General features: G+C 44.7%; 3 protein-coding genes and 2 long non-coding RNA genes across 5 annotated transcripts; 3 read left to right on the top strand and 2 right to left on the bottom strand.

Moving 5' to 3' along the window:
* Positions 1 to 2,104: 2,104 nt before the first annotated feature.
* On the bottom strand, positions 2,105 to 13,641 carry LOC146221599 (CD276 antigen-like). The gene is made up of 10 exons (XM_084692054.1): positions 13,599 to 13,641; positions 6,714 to 7,045; positions 6,058 to 6,418; positions 5,705 to 5,842; positions 5,459 to 5,569; positions 5,257 to 5,346; positions 5,110 to 5,180; positions 3,554 to 3,628; positions 3,402 to 3,468; positions 2,105 to 3,318 (listed from the first exon to the last, which is right to left on the bottom strand). Exons 1-10 carry the CDS (start codon positions 13,624 to 13,626, stop codon positions 3,263 to 3,265), a joined length of 1,329 nt encoding a protein of 442 aa, XP_084548180.1. The 5' UTR covers positions 13,627 to 13,641; the 3' UTR covers positions 2,105 to 3,262.
* LOC146221601 (uncharacterized) lies at positions 8,058 to 8,639 on the bottom strand. Its single transcript, XR_014746697.1, has 2 exons — positions 8,471 to 8,639; positions 8,058 to 8,270 (listed from the first exon to the last, which is right to left on the bottom strand). It is a non-coding gene; the product is annotated as an uncharacterized LOC146221601 (long non-coding RNA).
* Positions 9,210 to 12,572, top strand: LOC146221600 (uncharacterized). The gene is made up of 10 exons (XM_084691059.1): positions 9,210 to 9,651; positions 9,746 to 9,872; positions 10,248 to 10,546; positions 10,628 to 10,718; positions 10,943 to 11,059; positions 11,179 to 11,254; positions 11,330 to 11,587; positions 11,727 to 11,898; positions 11,993 to 12,116; positions 12,220 to 12,572. The coding sequence occupies exons 1-9, from the start codon at positions 9,593 to 9,595 to the stop codon at positions 12,084 to 12,086; spliced, it is 1,293 nt and encodes a 430-aa protein (XP_084547185.1). The 5' UTR covers positions 9,210 to 9,592; the 3' UTR covers positions 12,087 to 12,116; positions 12,220 to 12,572.
* LOC146221598 (low affinity immunoglobulin gamma Fc region receptor III-like) lies at positions 13,034 to 16,920 on the top strand. The gene is made up of 5 exons (XM_084692053.1): positions 13,034 to 13,272; positions 15,782 to 15,876; positions 16,015 to 16,302; positions 16,380 to 16,643; positions 16,913 to 16,920. Exons 2-5 carry the CDS (start codon positions 15,840 to 15,842, stop codon positions 16,918 to 16,920), a joined length of 597 nt encoding a protein of 198 aa, XP_084548179.1. The 5' UTR covers positions 13,034 to 13,272; positions 15,782 to 15,839.
* A 552-nt stretch (positions 16,921 to 17,472) lies between these two features.
* LOC146221597 (uncharacterized) lies at positions 17,473 to 18,616 on the top strand. The gene is made up of 3 exons (XR_014746703.1): positions 17,473 to 17,549; positions 17,723 to 18,303; positions 18,481 to 18,616. It is a non-coding gene; the product is annotated as an uncharacterized LOC146221597 (long non-coding RNA).
* The last annotated feature ends 1,449 nt before the right edge of the window (positions 18,617 to 20,065 follow it).

The following is a 20,065-nucleotide window of genomic DNA, read 5'->3' as shown; positions in this document are numbered from 1 at the left end:
ATCTCTGACGTTGATAACAAACCAAACCGTTTAAAAATCGGTTGAAAATTGAGCAAGTTATGGTCATTTTAAAAGTACATGTAGCATCAACACAATGGAATGGGTGAGCGAGTTGCCTGTGGCAAGATGGCCGCCATGTGCGGACGTTCGACTCCGTTGTCCAGCAACGCGGACGAGACATCTATATACTGTGTATATATATATCTATGCAGAGAACTGCCACTCTCAGGAAACTTCCGGGTTCTGAACTGGTTGAAGTTCCATATGAGGGCGCTAACGAGCGAGTGCAGAATGAGTGGAGGTCTATGGAGCGGTACCCCTCAAATCCACTTTTCTCAGGATATCATTTTTTGTCTAGTAATTTGAATTCTGAATTCCAAAGGGGAGGCAAAAAAATACACACTGATGGCTGTTAGATTGTTTTAAAGTCGTCTTTCTGTTCTAAAAAGCTTTTGAAAATGTCATTGACGTCATACACATCGTACGACCAGAGCTACTGCTTTACGGCAAGCCCTGGTCACTTTCTTTTTTCTCTCAGGGCATCGACAACACAGCTGACAGGTCAGGCTCTCCCTGTCAATACTTACTTACAATACTCAATGCATTAATTAGTAGAATGCATGTTATGGGCAACAACGACTCACCCTGTAAGAAATCAGAAGGACATAAGTACTCATTCATTCAACTTTCGACCTATAATCCATGTTGAACATGCAAAACGACAATCAAATCGGAGATTTCTCAACGACAATCAGGCGAAAGAGACACATTTAGCCGTTTAGCTCCATAGACTCCCATTCAACATGCACTCGCTCGCGATCACCCCCAGTGGAACTCTGGTGGAACTGCAGCCAGATTCGGTACAATGGGGCTTAATAGGGAGTGGACAGGCTCTCCTTAAACAGGCTCTGCTTCTATGAAAACCATAAAAGGAAGTTCAGGGCCACCACTGGTGCCACCTACCATGCGATCGGCTATTTGCTGACAGGCTTGTCCATATGCATGAATACTGGCCAATTAAAACAACTAAAATATGAGGGGCATAAGTTCAGGCTGAGCGGCATGTTCAACAACCACACTGGAGAAGCATGAGAGAAGACGCTGATCATAACGTCGACTTAATCGGTGGGTAGGCACAAATGTCCATAGAAAAATGCTTAGTTTATTGATATATAAGAAAGGGTAGATAAAAACATGTAAACTTGAGTCTCGATATGTGGTTGATGGCCGCCCTACTCTGGGGCTGTGTCCTGGGGCTGTGTCCCGTCCTGGGGCTGTGTCCCGTCCTGGGGCTGTGGCCCGTCCTGGGGCTGTGGCCCGTCCTGGGGCTGTGGCCCGTCCTGGGGCTGTGGCCCGTCCTGGGGCTGTGGCCCGTCCTGGGGCTGTGTCCCGTCCTGGGGCTGTGGCCCGTCCTGGGGCTGTGGCCCGTCCTGGGGCTGTGGCCCGTCCTGGGGCTGTGGCCCGTCCTGGGGCTGTGGCCCGTCCTGGGGCTGTGGCCCTACCCTGCTTTGGGACTGCGTCTTAGGCTGACCCTACAGAATAAACTGGCCTGCAACCTCGATGTAAAGAGTGTCATTAAACAATTTGCAAGTAAATGTTAACATTTTACATGAATTCAATAGCTTACCAGCCACGAAGAATGATTATAGTTTTGAACAACCCCAGTCAAATTGCCTATTATCTGGAATACATCTTATTGTCAGGATTTTTTTTCCCTGTCCCACCATTGATCGTGTTATTTCACAGTTGCGGCAGCTCTGTCCTTGATGCTGATTCAATAATCAGGAGGCTGATGTGGGTCTATCGCGCTGTATTGGTGCTGAACAATGATCAATAAGACTAGTGAAGATCGTTTAGCTGATATTGCCATGTCACCTGCATCTATGAGCGTTTCATACGGGTGTGTGAATGCATTTAATGTTTCTGTATGAGCATTTCATATGGCGGTTTTTATGGGACAAAACAAAACAAAAATATATATATAGGCTTACATAAATAACTAAGGAATGTAATGCTTACATAAAAGTAATATGCCATGATAAAATGTTTAAATGAACAATTGTTTCATTGTCACCATCAATAAACAAATTAAATGAGACATAACATTTGTAAACGTTAAATTTATTTGTGTATGTATTTGATATAGGCCTACAGTACACATTTGTACATTTATTTATTTGTATATTATTTTATTTGTTTACGTATTAATTTTTGCACACTTTTATTTATCCAGTGTAACTTGCTGCACACATCTTAGAGAGATACAGTATAACCCTGGCTGCAGCCTCAATTGTGGGCTCCGCAAGGATTGTGAACAGTATTTCATACATTTCTGTGTTAGTCAAGGACAATATCATTGTTATTCTTTCAGAGGACACTTCAGTCTGATCTAAGGAAGCATGGGAATGGGCACGTCGCAAACTGTTCAGCTACATCCAACAGATATACCATTGTAGCACGCCAAACTTGGCCAGTTTCCCAAAGGATCATTTTCAGGGTGGGGTGTTAGACCGCCGAAACTACTTGTGGCGCGGAGCAGGCGTGTTGCGTATAAGCAGTGTCGTCATGGACGCAGCGCGCAGTAGTAGCGGTCGTTTGATTCGGTACATTTCTACTGTGTGGTGTAATTAAGCAAGTACAAATACATTTGGTAAATAAATATAAAACAGTTCATTTCTACAGAGGCTGGCTTTGCTTGAATTGTTTTTCCAGGGTTGGAGTGTGGAGATTAGTGTATTTTCATGCCGGAAGGTTTTGATCCACTACTTCAGTGGAGATACATGTTTTCACAGACATGCCTGGCCTGACAACCGAAAAGTTGATTGGTCATACAGTCATAAGATAACTCCCAGTAGCCTATGTCAAGTTGAATTCCCTTTTTCCATTGATGAAAAAAATCCAGATGGCAAGACGATATGTGACCCACGAGGGAGGGGGGACAGTGGGGGGGACAGCATGTTTATCAGGGTGGCCACGCCCCCCTTCCCCCCGTCCCCCGTCTAAGCCACTGGTGCCAACCTGTTGCCTCTGACTGATGGCTCTGCTGACGACCGATGAGGACCTACATGATGAGGAGCTACTGACCATGCTGACATGTGCCTGGATCTGGTTTTCCTGAGGACTGCCAGCCCGAGTCTCTCTCTGGTCTGCAACCTGTTATCTGCATGTTCTGTTTATTGCCAGTTTATTCACTAAAGACTGTTACCAATCTCTGTCGTCTCAGGGTCCTCACACTGCTGCAATGTCAACATCCCAGCTCCAGTCAAGCGGCCTCCTGTTGGCAGGCAGCGTATCCCAGGTGACCATGCTCCATACCTACTAATGAGACAGTATTATTATTATTGTGACACAACAACAATAATTACACACCTGTCACAAAGGCACAAACATGCATGCCTTACTTGATAACGATGTATTCTTCATGTTTTCTATCCTCTCCTCTTTTCTCTCTCTCTCTCCTTTTTCCATCTGTGGGTCAACAGACAGTACAGTATGAGCCTCACAACATGTTCAAATCCACCCATACGTTGCTCTTTCAAGGCACAACACTTACAGGTGAGGATGATATGATGTCACTCATAACCATCTTCAGGGTCTCCAGGAACTTGTGTTTGACCTGTGGGAAAACCTGTAGAGATACAGGACAATGAAGGGAGTCTGTCGGCAATATGATACTCATGATCACACACACACACACACCAGGACTGGAAATTGCTACCATTTTGTTCGCATATGCTCAAGAAATTGTATCTGTGCAACCACAAAATATATTTCTGGGCATTCGTGCGAGTGCAAATAATGGTTATGTTGCAACCTGTTTAAATGTCTTCACAAAACGCTTGCTGCTTAGCCTCCTGCACAGTATGTGCCTGCCGTGAGCTGATACAGTGAGTGACTGGTCCACCCTTCTATCCTACCTTACATAACCAACTAAACTTCATCTTCATGTTCAAAACTTTCATGAATTTTAGATTGGTTAATATTACCTGTCAATGACTCCATGTCACTGCACACTGTTGTCACGTGACACGGAGCTAACTCGCACTCCAAATTTGAAGAGCTGTCAAGACTTGTATGAAAATCTTTGATGGCTATGCCTACATTTTTGCTGGTGCTCCTAACTTTTTAAAGTTGGGAGCACCAGTGCTACTAAAGAAAAAAGTTCATTTCAAGCCCTGCACACACACACACTGTGACAACCACGTGGTGAACCAGCTGAGACGCACACAACAGTAAGAGGGAGCCGTCGGGTTCACCTCGCATATTCGATCCGTAACTTGGGGATAAGGATTGGCTCTAAGGTCTGGGTTGGTCGGGCTAAGCGTAGCACGCGGCCCGTCTCGCGGTTGCTCTCGTTCGGGGTCGCCTCGTGCCCTCGGGCGGGGGTCTCTGTCGGGGGGGTGCCCGTCGCTGCTCCCAAGGCGGGCCAGTAACGGGGATCGGGGTACGGCGGCGGTGACTCTGGACGCGTGCCGGGCCCTTCTCGCGGATCTCCTCAGCTACGGTGGCTCGGTACAAAGCGTCGCAAAGGCTCGCGGTGGGTGTTGACATGATCAAAGAAACACATTTATTGTGAAAATAATACACAGTTCAAGTCGGAAAAAAACTGAACCCGAATTCTTCCCTTTGTCGGCGGTGTGAAAAAACACAGGAGGGAAGAAATGAACGGAACGTTTTCCTCGGTCAAGGGAACTAACCGGGGTATTCCCGTACCCATCGGACTCGGACGGTCGGTCTGTAAGACAGAGCAGTGTTCCGTTATTGTACAACATGGTTTTAAAAGGTTTATTACACTCAAATATTACTCGCGTTCTTAGAGCTGCAGTCCTGAAACGGTAGCCTGCGGTAGTTTAACAAATATGACGCCATAGTATTGCAGCATCACCCTGCTCAACGCTGTCATAAAAAACTATGGTCCTAGAAATGCGGCCCTAGGACTGCAGTTTGCTGGAACGGCAGGAACATGCTGCTCCCTCGAGGACACGCCCCTTGTCTTCTTCTCTGGTTTGTGACACGGAAGGCGGCTCTGTCTTCCTGACAGTCTGGAGTTTCCACAACACACACTCACACTGACTGAAACATTCCTTCTTCAACAGACGCTGAACTTACATGTGAGGGAGGTGTGATAATCTCTTGAGCCTCAAGGTCGACGACTTCTGTAGGGACTGTGGAACACAGATCTACAAGGACACAGGAGGTAGAACAGTTACACACACACACACACACAAACATCAGTTTCCCTCAACACACACTTACCAGTGACACACGACTGCTGTTGATGGTTGGTTCGATGTTCCTCTGCTTCTCTTCCTTCCTGGTGTTTATGGACTTCTTCTTGTTTTATATCTGTGGAATAATGATCATGAGAAGTACATCCACCCAAACATAAATATGTAATAATGAGTGGTTGTGGATAATGGGTGGTTGACAGCCCAAATACTACAAACAGCTATCTCACCTGGCATCAGTGGGCTGCACATTTCTCCTGCTGGTTGTTGAGCAGCTCTGATCTCTGGCACTTTCGGGGGAGCAGCACTGCTGGCTTTTGTTGCAGTGGAAAACTGACTACCTGCAAGGAGACAGTAAAAAGTACCATGTCAGACTCAGACACACACACACTGAGGTACACACACACACACACACACACAATGAGGTACACACACATTTAATCATGGGCACAAACAAGTATGTGAGTGAGTCTTACCATTGCTGTATGGGATAGTGTGTTTCTTGTAACAGACCAATACTGTCAGTACAAGCCCAGCCAAAACAACAGCACAGCCAATTAAAGCAGCATTCCGTGCTGTATCAGAGGAAGATTCTGCCATCTGGAATAAATCTCCTAAAAGATAAAAGTGTACACATGAGACAATTTAAAAGGATCAAGAAAAAAATGAATTTAAGTTATAGTGTCAAAAGAAAGTTAAAAATGAATTCAGAAAGGAAAGTGCATAGTCAACCCTAGCAGATCCAGTGACATCATTTTTCAGCTGTTTACAAAATAATGATTAAATTGCTTGTGAATTATTGACTTAAATAAATGATTAAGAACCTCACCAGGAACATGGATCTCTGTCTCCCTGGTCTGGTTGAGTCCCTGCAGATGAACCCTGCAGGTGAACCTGTTGGTGTCTGTCTTCTGTATAGTTACGTTGCTTCTCACAGTGTAGCGTTGGTGAGGGCCGGGGTCAGGGTGTCTGTCTGTCTGTGTGACATCAGCAGGGAGGGGGTGTCCCTCACTGTCCCTCCACTCCAGCTCAGGTTCTGGGTGCCAGCCTCCAGACTCACACTTGAGAACCACCCCCGCGCCATTAGCTTCATGGATGGAAGTATTGGCTGAGATGCTGCAACTGCAGACATGTGGAAGGGTCAGGTTTGTTTTTCTAAGCAGAATAGATTCCAAGTACCCTATGCTATTCTACAGATGGCAACAATGGTTATTTGTTTAACATGTTTCAAGTTTATATCACAATTTGTAACAACTACAGACACTTTGCAGTTCATGGACCTGCTGCTCCTGACTGTTTACTAGTAGAAATTCATTATTTAAATGTATTTATTGATTAATAAAAGTTGATTATTCCGTTTACATAATTCAAAGTCTTATGTAATTATTAGCTTTGACAGCAAGTGTAAAAACATTTGTATATGGTATAGAAATAGATTCATGTTTTTTTTGTTATTAATAATACAGCTTTACAACACTTACCAACAATGAGTTGACAGACAGTTTTCAGCTGAGAAAAATGAGAAACAAGACAGGTGTAGTTCCCCTTATCCTCCAGCTTCACTCTGGACAGTTTCAGGGAGACGTTGCCCTTCTTCAGCTCCTCTTTAAACAGCGCCGTCCTATTTCTGTAGGACGGGTTCTTCAGGTTCAACACGTGACGGCCATCTTGGAGAACGTGTATATACTTGTAACTCAGGTCAGGTCTGGACCACAGCGCATCTTCAACATCGATGGGAGGTTCCAGGGAACACGGCAGGATGACATCACCACCCTCTACAGCAACGATGGGGTCAGGTGAACCAATCAGCTGAGGCCCTAATGCACAGAAAATCTCAAAGTAAAGCTATGTACATCGACATGGTAAGTAAGCATAGTTAACCATGGAGCAACAACAACTTTTACAGAGCTAGATAACGACCCATTTATTTGAATCAGGTGTGTTGGAGCAGGGAAACATCTAGAACATGCAGGACAGGTGGTACTTGAGGACAGGTTTGAGAACCACTGGTCTTTTCCAAATGAACGTCTATGCAGCCCTTAGCCCCGCCCCCTTTGTGTCGCTTACACACGCCAGTGACACTGACAGATCGAAAGCTAGCTGTCGGTGGCGCCGGCGCTACATGAACTCAAACAAACCTTATATAAGGATTGAAAACCAGGCATGCATGCATTGGCAGGGCAACTGTGGTTGGGTATACGGGGCCGGTTCTGGTGGGCCGGTGTTAACCGAAAGCTGTGACCCTTAAGAAACTGTGACCACATGATTATATGCGGTAGTAACATATGTTTATCTGAAGGTAAATAAAATATATTTAGGTACATTTTATCTGAAATGTTTCTAAACATTAATTTCTTTGTGACTGCAAGAACGGGTTACATTTATAATAACCTACCTAAAACCTTACACTAGACCTACATTTAAAACTTCAAATAATCATATTCTACTGTAATGAAAAGAAAGAACTACATATAACATTGGGTAAGTTGTCAGAATATGTGACCCCACTCTAACTACTTAATAAAGGAGTTAAACTTCAGTTTCTGATGGGTCACAGTGTTTTGTGCAACACCGGTCTGGATCAAAGTCCAGGGCCTATTTTTACTCCCAGTCCGTCCCTGGTACATGGCCGCGGGAACTAGGGGTGCTGAGGGTGCTGCAGCACCCCCTGCTGACAGCAAGAGAATTTAACTTTATGTAACTTGAAAATCCACCCCCGCGGCACAGCCCCCCCCCCCCCCCCCCCCCCCACCCCCACACACACACACTACGTCTTTGTATAAGAAATTACTGCATTTATATGCTTATTAATGTCAAACATTTCTTGGCCTACGTGTTAATTATTTATTTATAGTCAGTCTACAAAAAGAACACATACAAAACTGTTTATTTCATGTGTTTTGGCGTCGTTCGTTCTCGCCTCACCTCCGTGGACAGCTGCTCTGTTGTAGAATGACAGAATTATGATAACGATTGAAATCCCACTTGGTTTTGATGAACAGCAGACACTGCCAAAGCTGACCTCGATCCATCTTTTGTATTCTGAAAGTTAACATGAAAACGAAACACAAGGGTAACAACTCTACTGCCGAGCAAATAATAATATGCACATAACGCTAAGAACAAGGAAATAGCCTATTTACAAAGATCGGTTTTAAAATATTGTTATAGGCCTATACAATATAGGCTACGTAGGCCTACATCGTTACCATGTTTTTATTTAATTTGTTTCTTTAACATACTTGCTAGTAATGCTGACATTCCGCTTGAAGTTCGTTGTACAAAAACTATTTTCGCTTTCAATATTTGACTGTATGACGACTAGCTCACCGATAGGGTGCTTAGGAACAGGATTATTTTATGTAAACAATGATTAGATCGTGGCTTCCGTTTTTACGACAGCAACCTGTTGCGGACGGTGCAAGGACAATTTTCAGAGCTTTTAGAATTAATCAAGTAGGGCCAAGTGCGTGATTAAGCAATAAGCCCCGCGAGTCTTTACCTGTTCTAAAATCAGCGCAAAACACGGACTCGCGGGGCTTATTGCTTTTCTAAAACTGTTAGGCCTACTACAAATATTTGATATGGTTTCATAAATAAAAACAATTAGAAACAAAATAGTTTAATAATAAACCGTAATTCTTCCGCCACTACAAAGTATAGTTCATACATAGATTGTTGCCACGCAACAGCCAGATATACCTAAACCTTTGCAGTGTTTTTTTATTTGAAATATTCGATGCGCAGTAATATGGAATGTTAGAATGTTATGAGGACAACCTGTAAGGTTATGCTGGATTTTACAACGGCATGGAACGCGATATAGCCAATCACAATCAAGGATGGGAACAACCAGTTTTAGAATAGACATTATCCTTTAGTGCAGCACGATACTATAACCTACTTTCTAAAACTTGTTGTTCCCATCCTTGATTGTGATTGGCTATATCGCGTTCCATGCCGTTGTAAAATCAAGCATAACCTTACAGGTTGTCCTCATAACATTCTTTAACATTCCATATTGTTGTAAAATCCAGCATAACTTGTCATCTTGGATGTGCCATTTGATCTCGGATGTAATAAGACACAGAACTGACCCGGATCTTAGATATGGACTTCCACAGGTAATAAGATAATTATTTTAGCAAGCTCCGCCCACGGTAGGCGGAGAGGCGGTTAGAACCGAAACTGTACTGTCCTGTAGCTAGTGCAAGCCCCCACCCCTCGCCCCTCGGCTTGAAGCAACGGCCCCGGTGGATGTAGGTGCAGTGGCTCTTTTTTTCCCTGGCTCCGAGACCTGCACGCTTGCAACTAGCTGTACACGTCATACTTTACGACTGGCATCATGGGTGCCAGAAGACCAGATGTCTGAAGAAGATTTGTGTGAGGAGGAGCTATCTCAAACTTGTGACCCCCACCAAAAGTAAGATCATTTAAAACCAACATAGACCAACTTTGAATTTGATTTTTTATGTATCTGTAGTAGTTTGAATGCCCCCCCCTCTTTTTGCTTGTAGTGGCATTGATAAATTCATTGTGTGCAAAGAGGAACTCATGGCCCTGTTTGCCATCTGTCCGGCCTGTTGTGAGAAGTCTGAGAGTAGAATTGTGCAGCAGGCAGGAACGTTCATTAAAATAGAGCAGGTAAGGTTTTGTTTACACAGCAGGCCATATCTGATTAGAATATCAGAATATCTTATTAAAATCGGATAGCCCTGACAGTCTGCCCACATTGTTTATTGCAAGTGATCAGTGCATCCTCCAATCCACATTAGTTGCTGTAACAGTCTAATATATATTTTTTTCAATAATGGCTAGCTTGGTTGGTGCTGATGTTGCTTCTATTTGAAATTCCTCTGCCCAGTTAATTTACATGTACCATGCTTGCCTTAGTCTGTGGGTTTATGATGCCATCATATTGGAGTGTTATACACTACTGGTCAATAGTTTGAATTTTCTTGTGTTATTCTATATTGAATCCTGATGTACTGTTGATTACTCTCTTTTTTACATATCTAGGTCTGTGCATCGTGTGGCTACCAGCGTTTCTGGCAAAACCAGCCGATCCTACACAGGAATATGCCAGCCTGCAACCTCCTTCTCAGTGGGGCAATTCATTTCAGTGGATGTTTGGCCTCCCAGACATTGCGAATGATGACCCTGTTTGGCCTTCAGTGCATCAGCGTTAGCACTTACTTTCGGCATCAGCGCCGCTACACCATCCCTGTCATCATTCAGGCCTGGCAGAACGATCAGGCCAAGAATCTGAGTGACCTTAGGGCAATGGATGGAGGCCTAGTTGTTGCTGGTGACTGCAGGTAATGCAGAATTAGTTTATTCTATGGTATTACTTCATTTTACACACAACCTGGGTCATTCAAATTTGTTATTATCCCCAGGTCAGATTCTCCCGGGCACTGTGCAAAGTACGGCTCGTACTCTTTGATAGAGGACAGAATTAACAAAGTGGTGGATGTTCAGCTTGTTCAGGTAAGCCTGATGTTATTACACAAATACATGAACTCTGCAATTTGGTAAATGGACTGCATCTTATGTAGCACTTTTCCACTGGTACAACCATGCATAGGGCTTTATTATGTATTTCCTAACTAGTGTATAGTGTATTATAATGCTTGGACCAGCAACCCTCCGGTTCCTTCACACCTCCTTCACCACCACCAGCATTCTACACTTACACTTTTGTCATGTTGCAGAGCTCAGAGGTCCCCAACAGCTTTTGGTGTGAGCTTGAAGGGCTCAAGCGCAGCATTGGCTTTCTGCGGAGGCAGGACCTGCATTTGTCAACCCTCATCACAGACAGACATCGCCAGGTAAATTCAATAAAGATGTAAATCTTTGAATTGCATTGAGGCTGGACCTTTGTGCTTTTGCTGATGCACTGAGGGCCAGACAGTGCAAGCATACACAAAGTTTGCCTTTTACTCTTTAGGTTGCCAAATGGGTGAGAGAAGAGCTGTGCCCTGAGGGAACAAGGCATTACTTTGATGTCTGGCACATTGGGAAAAGTATGTATCCATTGTTGGAATCTTGAAGCAGTTTTTGTTATTGCATTTCAATTAATACCATTTGTTCTAAACCAGGTCTGGGGAAGGCCTTGGATACAGCCTCTAAAGACAGACAGTGTGACCAACTACAGTTGTGGAGGCCAGCCATAGTCAACCACCTTTACTGGACTGCAGCCTCAACCCCAGATGGCAACCCAGCTGTGATGGAGGCCAAATGGAGAAGCTTGACTAATCACATTCAAGACATCCACGACCATGACACCCCTGCCTTCTCCAGTTGTGCTCATCCCCCTCTGGAGGGGGATCAACGTGATAAGGAGTGGCTGGAACCAGGTATAGTACACAGTATGTGGCATTGTGCATGCTCTTTAATTCCTATGCAGGATAATCTTATGTGTGTTTCCATTGAAAGAAATATCTATCTATATGTCTATTTGTCTGTCTGCCTACCTATCTATCTTGGTCTTTGCAGGCTCAATGGGAGCAGTAAAACTGGAAAGCATCATCACAAAGACTTCCTTACTGAAGGATGTTAGACAGCTGTCTCCACAGCACCAGACTTTCTCCCTAGAAGCCTTCCACTCCCTCATCCTGCACTTCGCGCCCAAGCACACTGGGTTTTCATACCTTGGCATGTATAGCAGGTCAGTGCTGTGCAATGGAATAACAATGCCGTATTTTAGCATACATACCCCGGATTTTTGCTTCAAAGGTGTTCTAAAATGTGTTACTCTGTAGGCTTCTCTTAGCGGCACTACATTACAACTTCAATGCAAACCGAGAGACAGCACAAAGAAGCGATGGTACAGAGAAAGAAAAGGTGCCTTTGTAGTGCGTCCCATCCAACAGAAGGCCTCATACGGTAAGCAGTGTCATGCAGTTCTATCATATTTTGACATGGCGCACGAGACACCTGTGATCAGTGATCTTTATACAGTATTTTATCATTATTATTATGTCTGCAGGTTATGCTACATCCTTAATGGAGGCCCTTCGGGAGAGCTACATGAATTCACCCAAGACTCTTCAAGAAGTTAGCGCTAACTTGTCAGCCTGTGCACCCGCCCCCATCGCCAAATCATTCCCAAGGAGGTGGCCGTCAGCCTCTATCTAGCCCAGCAGTCACGCTACAGCAAATCCAAGTAGATTTTTGGGTCACTAAGGTCTGCGCTATGTGCTTTTGATATCTCTCTCCATATCTATGTATGCATGCATGTATTTGTGTCTTGTGTCTTTTACCTGAAAATACTTACTTTTATTCATGTTGTACATGCCAATACATGTTACATTTGTTCTGAGTACTTATATCGTCATGAAATGCCAGGTTGCTTTGCGTTGTCTTGTCCTAAGAATTTCAGTGCACAGTCTAACCCTGTGTTGGCCTGTGTACCTGACAATAAAAGTTTTGAACTTGAACAATATGTTTTTTATTCATGTTCATCCAAACAAGGCCATTGAAAGCCATGATAGGTCTCGTCACCACTCTGAAATTGTTGCCTGATGGCTGAAACCAGACAGGAGGGTAGAGGCTTCCTTATATGCCTGCCAAGAACTCCATACGCCCAGCGTATAGCCTGCCTGTACGCAGTGTACCTGTATTGCCTAGGGATAAGTATGTTGGATGTAGCATGTTTATTGTCTATGCAACACATCTCTAGTCGCCTATAACTGGTTGATAGGACTCAAGTGTAAAAAGAATGGTAAAGTAAACAATTAACATACTCGTGCGTGCTGGCTTGAAGGGGACCATGTTCCTGCCTGAAATGTGTGTATGCTATCTTCAGCACAAACGGATTCAGGCAGCATGCCTCAAATCCTGGATGCTGAGTGAGGCACGTCACATCTGCTGGTTGCGGTGTGAGACCCTCGACCAGCGACCAAAACGCACTAACTTCCCTACAGCACAAGCTCTCCACCACAGTTTCCATGGGACGGCAGCACCCACACAAGCACCTGCCAAACACAGCGATACAGACGCAGCGACGGCTACATTAGAAACATTTTCACCGGAGGAAGAGGTAAACGCTTAGAAGTAAACACTGAACTACAATCAAAACGTGGAATATCTAATCGGAAATGTGTTTACAACGTCGGGGAAAATATTTAATTAGGGATTGACTTGGGGGGGGGGGGGGGAGCATTTCACTGATGGGACTAGTAAATGAGCTTATCTACAGCTACTTATCTAAACTAACGACATGATAACTGTCACTACTGTAGATACAAAGAAAACGTTGACTTTCACTCGGTGCTATTCACTGACAGTAAAAAAAAAAATGTTGTTATTGTATGCACTGCTGTCCATAGACAAGATCCAGCGCTCCTTGCTGCGTTGCTAACTCACCAGGACACTTCACCAACTCTCCACTCATTCTCCTCGGACCATCCATTTAATTGGCTTTGACGGCCATCAGGTCTAGGCAATTCCTCATTTGCCCTCTCTCTTCTATTTGGTTCGAAATGATACGGCTGCGGGCCATCGTACATATTAGTGGTTCTTGCCACCTCTTCTTCATCTCGGTCAGTTGCCATAGTTCTAGTACTAGACTGAGGCTACTCTCCTCCACGACTCCCCAACGTGACGTCATCACCGAATTGCGCTAATATGCTAATGCTAACAAAAAAACTGGTCTTAAACACTATTTTGAGACACCATTTTGAGATTTCTTGAATAATATACATATCTTGAGTGCTTTATGTACCCATTAATCAACAGTGGTGGTTAACCTGCCATATGGACTTTAAAGCTAGACCGGAAGACATGGAAGTGGAAAGATGGCCGTGTCCAGTCTCGCGCTCTCGCTTGCCTCACTGCGCCACTGAGCACTTTTCATAGAAATGAATGGGGACGCCATCTTGGAAGACAAAAGTAGCTTACTCTAGTTATATTAAATCTATGAGCTAGTGGTACGTGCCAGTGCCTCCGCTGGCACAGGACAGTAGCTAGTGGTACGTGACATCACCTCCACTGGTACAGGACAGTTACTGTTCTGTTGATAGTGGTACGCAAGTTTCTCATTGCAGTTGCATTGGGTGTATTGCAGCTTTTGTTTACTGTCATGGAGACTAACTGCCCCGCGGCCATTTTAGAATAGGAGAACAGGCTATTAACTTTTATTTTTTAAATATGTGTGGCGGCCTGCGGAAACCCGTGGATGTCGCGGCCGCTCATTGTAGCCATAAAAGATCGAAAATCGTTTTCTGTCAAAATTGAGATTTTTTATGTTTTGTATTGTTAACACCCTAAACTTCATTGTAATGTACAAAAAGTATATGATTACTTGGACATGTCAGCTTGCAAGATTTTCAAGCAATGTCTGCCTGCTCTTTTGAATGCTGCAACAGCCCATAACAACTGATCAATGAAATCACTTGCTGAGAAGTTATTAACCCTATACTTAAACTGACATTTACATTCACAACGTCATTACGAACAGAATGATTTTCTCCCATATCACTTTTTGACACAGGTCGACTTTAAAATGTGACTTCAGTTGTGATAAAGATATCTTAAATGATTTAATGAATGAGTGAGTGATTTAAACAGATATGTATCCAGAAGAGTTTGTAGTTTCCAATATGTATAAAACCCAGAAAGTACATTTGCAATCATAGGGTCATGTCATTTATTGACATGGTTCTTCATATGAAAATAATGAACTATTATTAACAACTATATTTACTCAAAAGTATCGAAATGCAAATGTAGTAATGTACATACATTGACTTCAGTTATTACTATTAATTATATACGGCACTAGGAGGCGCTGATAACAACACAAGGATGTGCATTAGAGACGTAGGAGAGTCTACAACGGTGGCTCATGTGCACGCTTAAATTCAGTTTCTCTGAATAAAATAATTTCTTACTAATTAATTTCGTGTGTACAAGTCTGCTTTACAGTCACACCATTACACTATGTGCAATATAATGTCTAAATTGACTACTTTGTATGGTGAGCTTGTAGTGAGACATCAAACCTATGGTATGGAGTCTGTTAGCACGAACAGTTTAACTTATTTTTTTAAATAAAAGTTTATAGCCTTTTCTAAAATGGCCGCGGGGCAGTTAATCGACATGACAGTAAACAAAAGCTGCAAGACACCCAATGCAACTGCCACAAGACACTTGCGTACCACTACCAACAGAACAGTGACTGTCATGTACCAGTGGAGGCACTGTCCTGTACCACTAGCTACTGTCATGTACCAGTGGAGGCGCTGTCACGTACCACTAGCTACTGTCCTGTGCCAGCGGAGGCACTGTCATGTACCACTAGCTACTGTCCTGTGCCAGCGGAGGCACTGTCATGTACCACTAGCTACTGTCCTGTGCCAGCGGAGGCACTGTCATGTACCACTAGCTACTGTCCTGTGCCAGCGGAGGCACTGTCATGTACCACTAGCTACTGTCCTGTGCCAGTAGAGGCACTGTCACGTACCACTAGCTACAGGACAGTACAGTTTTGGTTCTAACCGCTACTGGGTAGGCGGGTAAAGAGTCGTAATTTTCTACCTCTTTAACAGGAAGGAGGGGGTTGTATATAAGACTCTCCTCTAGTGGGTTAGTCTTTCAGCAGCCAGGATGCAGACCACACTTCTCTCCAGTACTACTTTACTCTGTGAGTTTCATCATTCAGGAAGAGATTTTTTGTTCTTGACATACATAACCTGTTAGAATGAAGTATAATGCTCACTCATTCTATCCCCTCTCTATCTCTCTCTCTCTCTCTCTCTCTGTCTCTCTCTCTCTCTTGCAGTCTCTCTTGCAGTCTCTCTTGCAGTCTCTCTGAGCATCCTTCCCAGCAGATCTCAGTTCTTTGAGTTAGACTCTGTCTCCCTGAGCTGTGAGGATCAGGGGAGCTCTGCTGGATGGAAGGTGAGGAGGACCACCACAGAAGGAAGGTCTTCAGAGTGTGGAGCAGACTGGGGGAAGCTGAGAGGCTCCTCCTGCTTCATCGGTACTGTGTACCCAACAGACAGTGGAGTGTACTGGTGTGAGTCTGGCTCAGGAGAACACAGCCATGCTGTCAACATCACAGTACATGGTACGTTCACATGGTCTCAATAAATTACTGTTGTTTAATTGGATTCAAGATCATTTAATCTGTCTCCTATGTTGTAGAAAAAGGTGTGATCCTGGAGAGTCCTGTCTTCCCTGTGATCGAGGGACAAGCTGTGACTCTACGCTGTCTACACAAAGACAAGGAAGCTACTACAAAACCATCCTCCAACTTTACAGCTGCCTTCTACAAAGATGGATCTCTGGTCAGGACTGAGGCTGCAGGAGAGATGACCATCCCTGCTGTGTCTACATCTGATGCAGGGTTGTACAGGTGCAACAACTCTGAGCTGGGAGGATCTCCAGAGAGCTGGCTGGCTGTGAGAGGTGAGACTTTCTTTTAAAATATGATGTCACTGGATGAATGATTGAAACTGTTAGCTGAATAATAATGCGATTATCATTGAGATCATTTTCTTTTTTTGGTTTGCTTGTCAAGTACATCTGATGGTTGATATTTCCATCTTCAAGCCCTCCCTTCCCTTCCTCCCTCCCCCTCTCCCCCCTCCCCCTCCCTCCCTGTGCTGGTCTCTCTGCTGGTGGCTGGTCTCTCTGTCCCTCTGGTCTCTCTGCTGGTGGTGCTGCTCCTCTGGAAGAGGCGTAAAGGTGAGACTCAGTGTTCATGGAGACAGTGTATCAACAACAGACCCTTCAAAACAGACGTTAACAGTATTTTCTGCTCTCTTTGTGTGTGTGTGTGTGTGTGTATGCTGGTGTGTATGTGTGGTGTGTGTGTGTGAGTTCCTCCAGGTGGTGGGGAGGGAGCTGCTCCCAGAGATGTGACCTACGCTGACGTCAGACTCAGACAGGATCCAGAACCCAGCAGGAGGAGAGAGAGAGGTAGAGAGAGGTAGACACACACAGCAGGAGAGAGAGAGGTAGAGAGAGGTAGACACAAACATGAGGAGAGAGAGGTAGAGAGAGGTAGACACAAACAGGAGGAGAGAGAGGTAGAGAGAGGTAGACACAAACAGGAGGAGAGAGAGAGGTAGAGAGAGGTACACACACACAGGAGGAGAGAGAGGTAGAGAGAGGTACACACACACAGGAGGAGAGAGAGGTAGAGAGAGCTAGACACACACAGGAGGAGAGACATACACATACAAACAAACACACACATATATCCTCCCAGTCCAGTTGATCTCTGTCCTGTGTCAGGTTCAGCAGGAGCCAGTGGTGACGTGACCTACTCTGACATCAACCTCAGACACCACACACCACAGAAGAAGAGAGGTGGGTGGGGCTTACAGACCAGGGGCATTGTGGGAATTAGGAGGAAGATTTCTGATCTACTGGAGGTGTGGATACATGTATGCCAGGTGGTTTAATCTGTATGTATGACTGTGCATGTGTGTTTGTGTATCTGTGTGTGTGTGTGTGTGTGTGTGTATGTATGTGTGTGTCAGAGGAGGCCTCAGTAGAGCCAGTCAGACACTCCCTGTTTCAGTCACTCCCCTCCGGCAGAAGGCTGCGCTCCATTAGGACCAAAACCTCACGCCACACAAACAGTTTCTTCCCTTCCGCTGTTGGCGTCCTCAACAAGGCCAAGAGCTCACACTGACTAATGACTTCATGTCTTAAAACTATTTACATTTTGCACTACATTCAATTCCTGTAATATTTGTATTTTATATTGTAAATTGGCAACTTATATTTTATTTTATGCCCACTTATATTTTATTTTATTGTATTCCACTTAGTACTGCTAGTTTATGTATCCTTAGTATAGGGTTAGGGTCTGTGCAAACTTTCATGGCAAATAAATCCCATTCTGATTCTGCTGTGAAGACAGACAGACCTACAGGTAACCATGATTCATGATCATGACAGGCAGCCATAGTGAGTTCTCCAGCTCAGGTGTGTAGAAGATGTGTGTTTGATGTGTGTGTGTGATATGTGTGTGTGTGTGATGCTGCAGGCTCTGCTGCAGCTGGACCCAGGGATGTGACCTACGGTCAGGTGGTCATCAGAACACAGAAGAAGAAAGGTACGCAACCCTCCACACTCTCTCCTCTCCTCCTCTCATCATCATCCTCTCCTCCTCTCATCCTCCCCTATCACCCTCTGCTAACCTGCTTGTGTATGTATGTGTGTGGTGTGTGTGTGTATATATGTGTGTGTGTGTATATGTGTGTGTGTGTATATATGTGTGTGTGTGTTCCAGAGAAGCCCCTCCCCCCAGTACCTGATGTCATCTACTCCTCAGTGAGACCAGGCTGAGCTGCAGGCACCAAACCAGACACCCCCCCCCCACTCTGCACCAGTATGACCAATCAGAACCCTTCTCTGTCTCAGACCCACCCCTTCCTACACCTCTGATTGGATGTTGTCTTCAGGTCACAGATAGGCTACACACACACAGACACACATGCACATAGCAACACACCACACACACACCACTCAGTAGATGTTTTCAAAGATGATGCTTAAGTGTATGTTTTTCAGCTGTGGTTAACCACTCTCTCTGCCTCTGTCTACCTGCCCCCCCCCCCCTTTCACACCTCTAAGACCATCTTCTTGAGAACAGAAGGTGTACTGATCAGAGTAATTTCCGCTCTTTCTGTCCTAGCACTCTGCTTGCATGCAAACTTACCGCAAGATGGAGGTTGGAAAAGATGTACCAAGTTGTTCATCGAAACTCCACTGTTTGACCACACGCTGGCACAAACAACCCCTATGTGTCAGTTTGAGGTGAAGCGCTGTGTTTCTGCTGGTCAGAACTGTGGGAAAGAGCCTCTCTACTTGTTAACTCACAGACACGCCAGCCAGTAAGATGACATCTAACAGCCACGACAAGGATGGACTTTCTAACTGGAACTGTGACCTGAACAGCTTCCAGCTGTAGTGACTCAGACGTGTGTTGTTATTGTGGCTGTTGTTGTTTACAGACTAGTAAACATGTCACTGATGAAGAGGCCTGTTGTTGTTTACAGACTACTAAACATGTCACTGATGAAGAGGCCTGTTGGAGACTGTACCTGTAATAACTTAAACCTGTCTTGTTGCTTATTAAGTATCAGCTTATTTTGTCTGGTCGTGTTTTCCTGCTTGTTTGGTTGCTGTAGCATCACCTGTAGCATCACCTGTAGCATCACCTGTAGAGTGGTGATCTGATAAAAGGTCTTGCTGTGAAGAAGCATGTGTGTAGTTCCTGTTTCAGACACTAGGTGGCAGCTGCCCCTTGTCATAGAGACCAACTGATAACTCACTAAAACATTTAATATCAAGTGAACCCCCTGGAGAGCTGTGAGTCCAGTCATGTTCTCAGACCCAGGTACATACAGGACCTGACCCAGGTACATACAGGATCTGACCCAGGTAGATACAGAACCTGACCCAGGTAGATACAGGACCTGACCCAGGTAGATACAGGACCTGACCCAGGTAGATACAGGACCTGACCCAGGTAGATACAGGATCTGACTCAGGTACATACAGGACCTGACCCAGGTACATACAGGATCTGACCCAGGTAGATACAGGACCTGACCCAGGTAGATACAGGATCTGACCCAGGTACATACAGGATCTGACCCAGGTAGATACAGGACCTGACCCTGGTACATACAGGATCTGACCCAGGTTGGTACAGGATCTGACCCAGCTACATACAGGATCTGACCCAGGTAGATACAGGACCTGACCCAGGTACATACAGGATCTGACCCAGGTAGATACAGGATCTGACCCAGGTACATACAGGATCTGATCCAGGTAGATAGAGGATCTGACCCAGGTAGATACAGGAT

This window comes from Hypomesus nipponensis, chromosome 25 (assembly GCF_054491055.1).
Source record: "Hypomesus nipponensis isolate SF chromosome 25, ASM5449105v1, whole genome shotgun sequence".
NCBI classification, from domain to species: domain Eukaryota; kingdom Metazoa; phylum Chordata; class Actinopteri; order Osmeriformes; family Osmeridae; genus Hypomesus; species Hypomesus nipponensis.
This window is presented reverse-complemented; position numbering and strand designations above follow the sequence as displayed.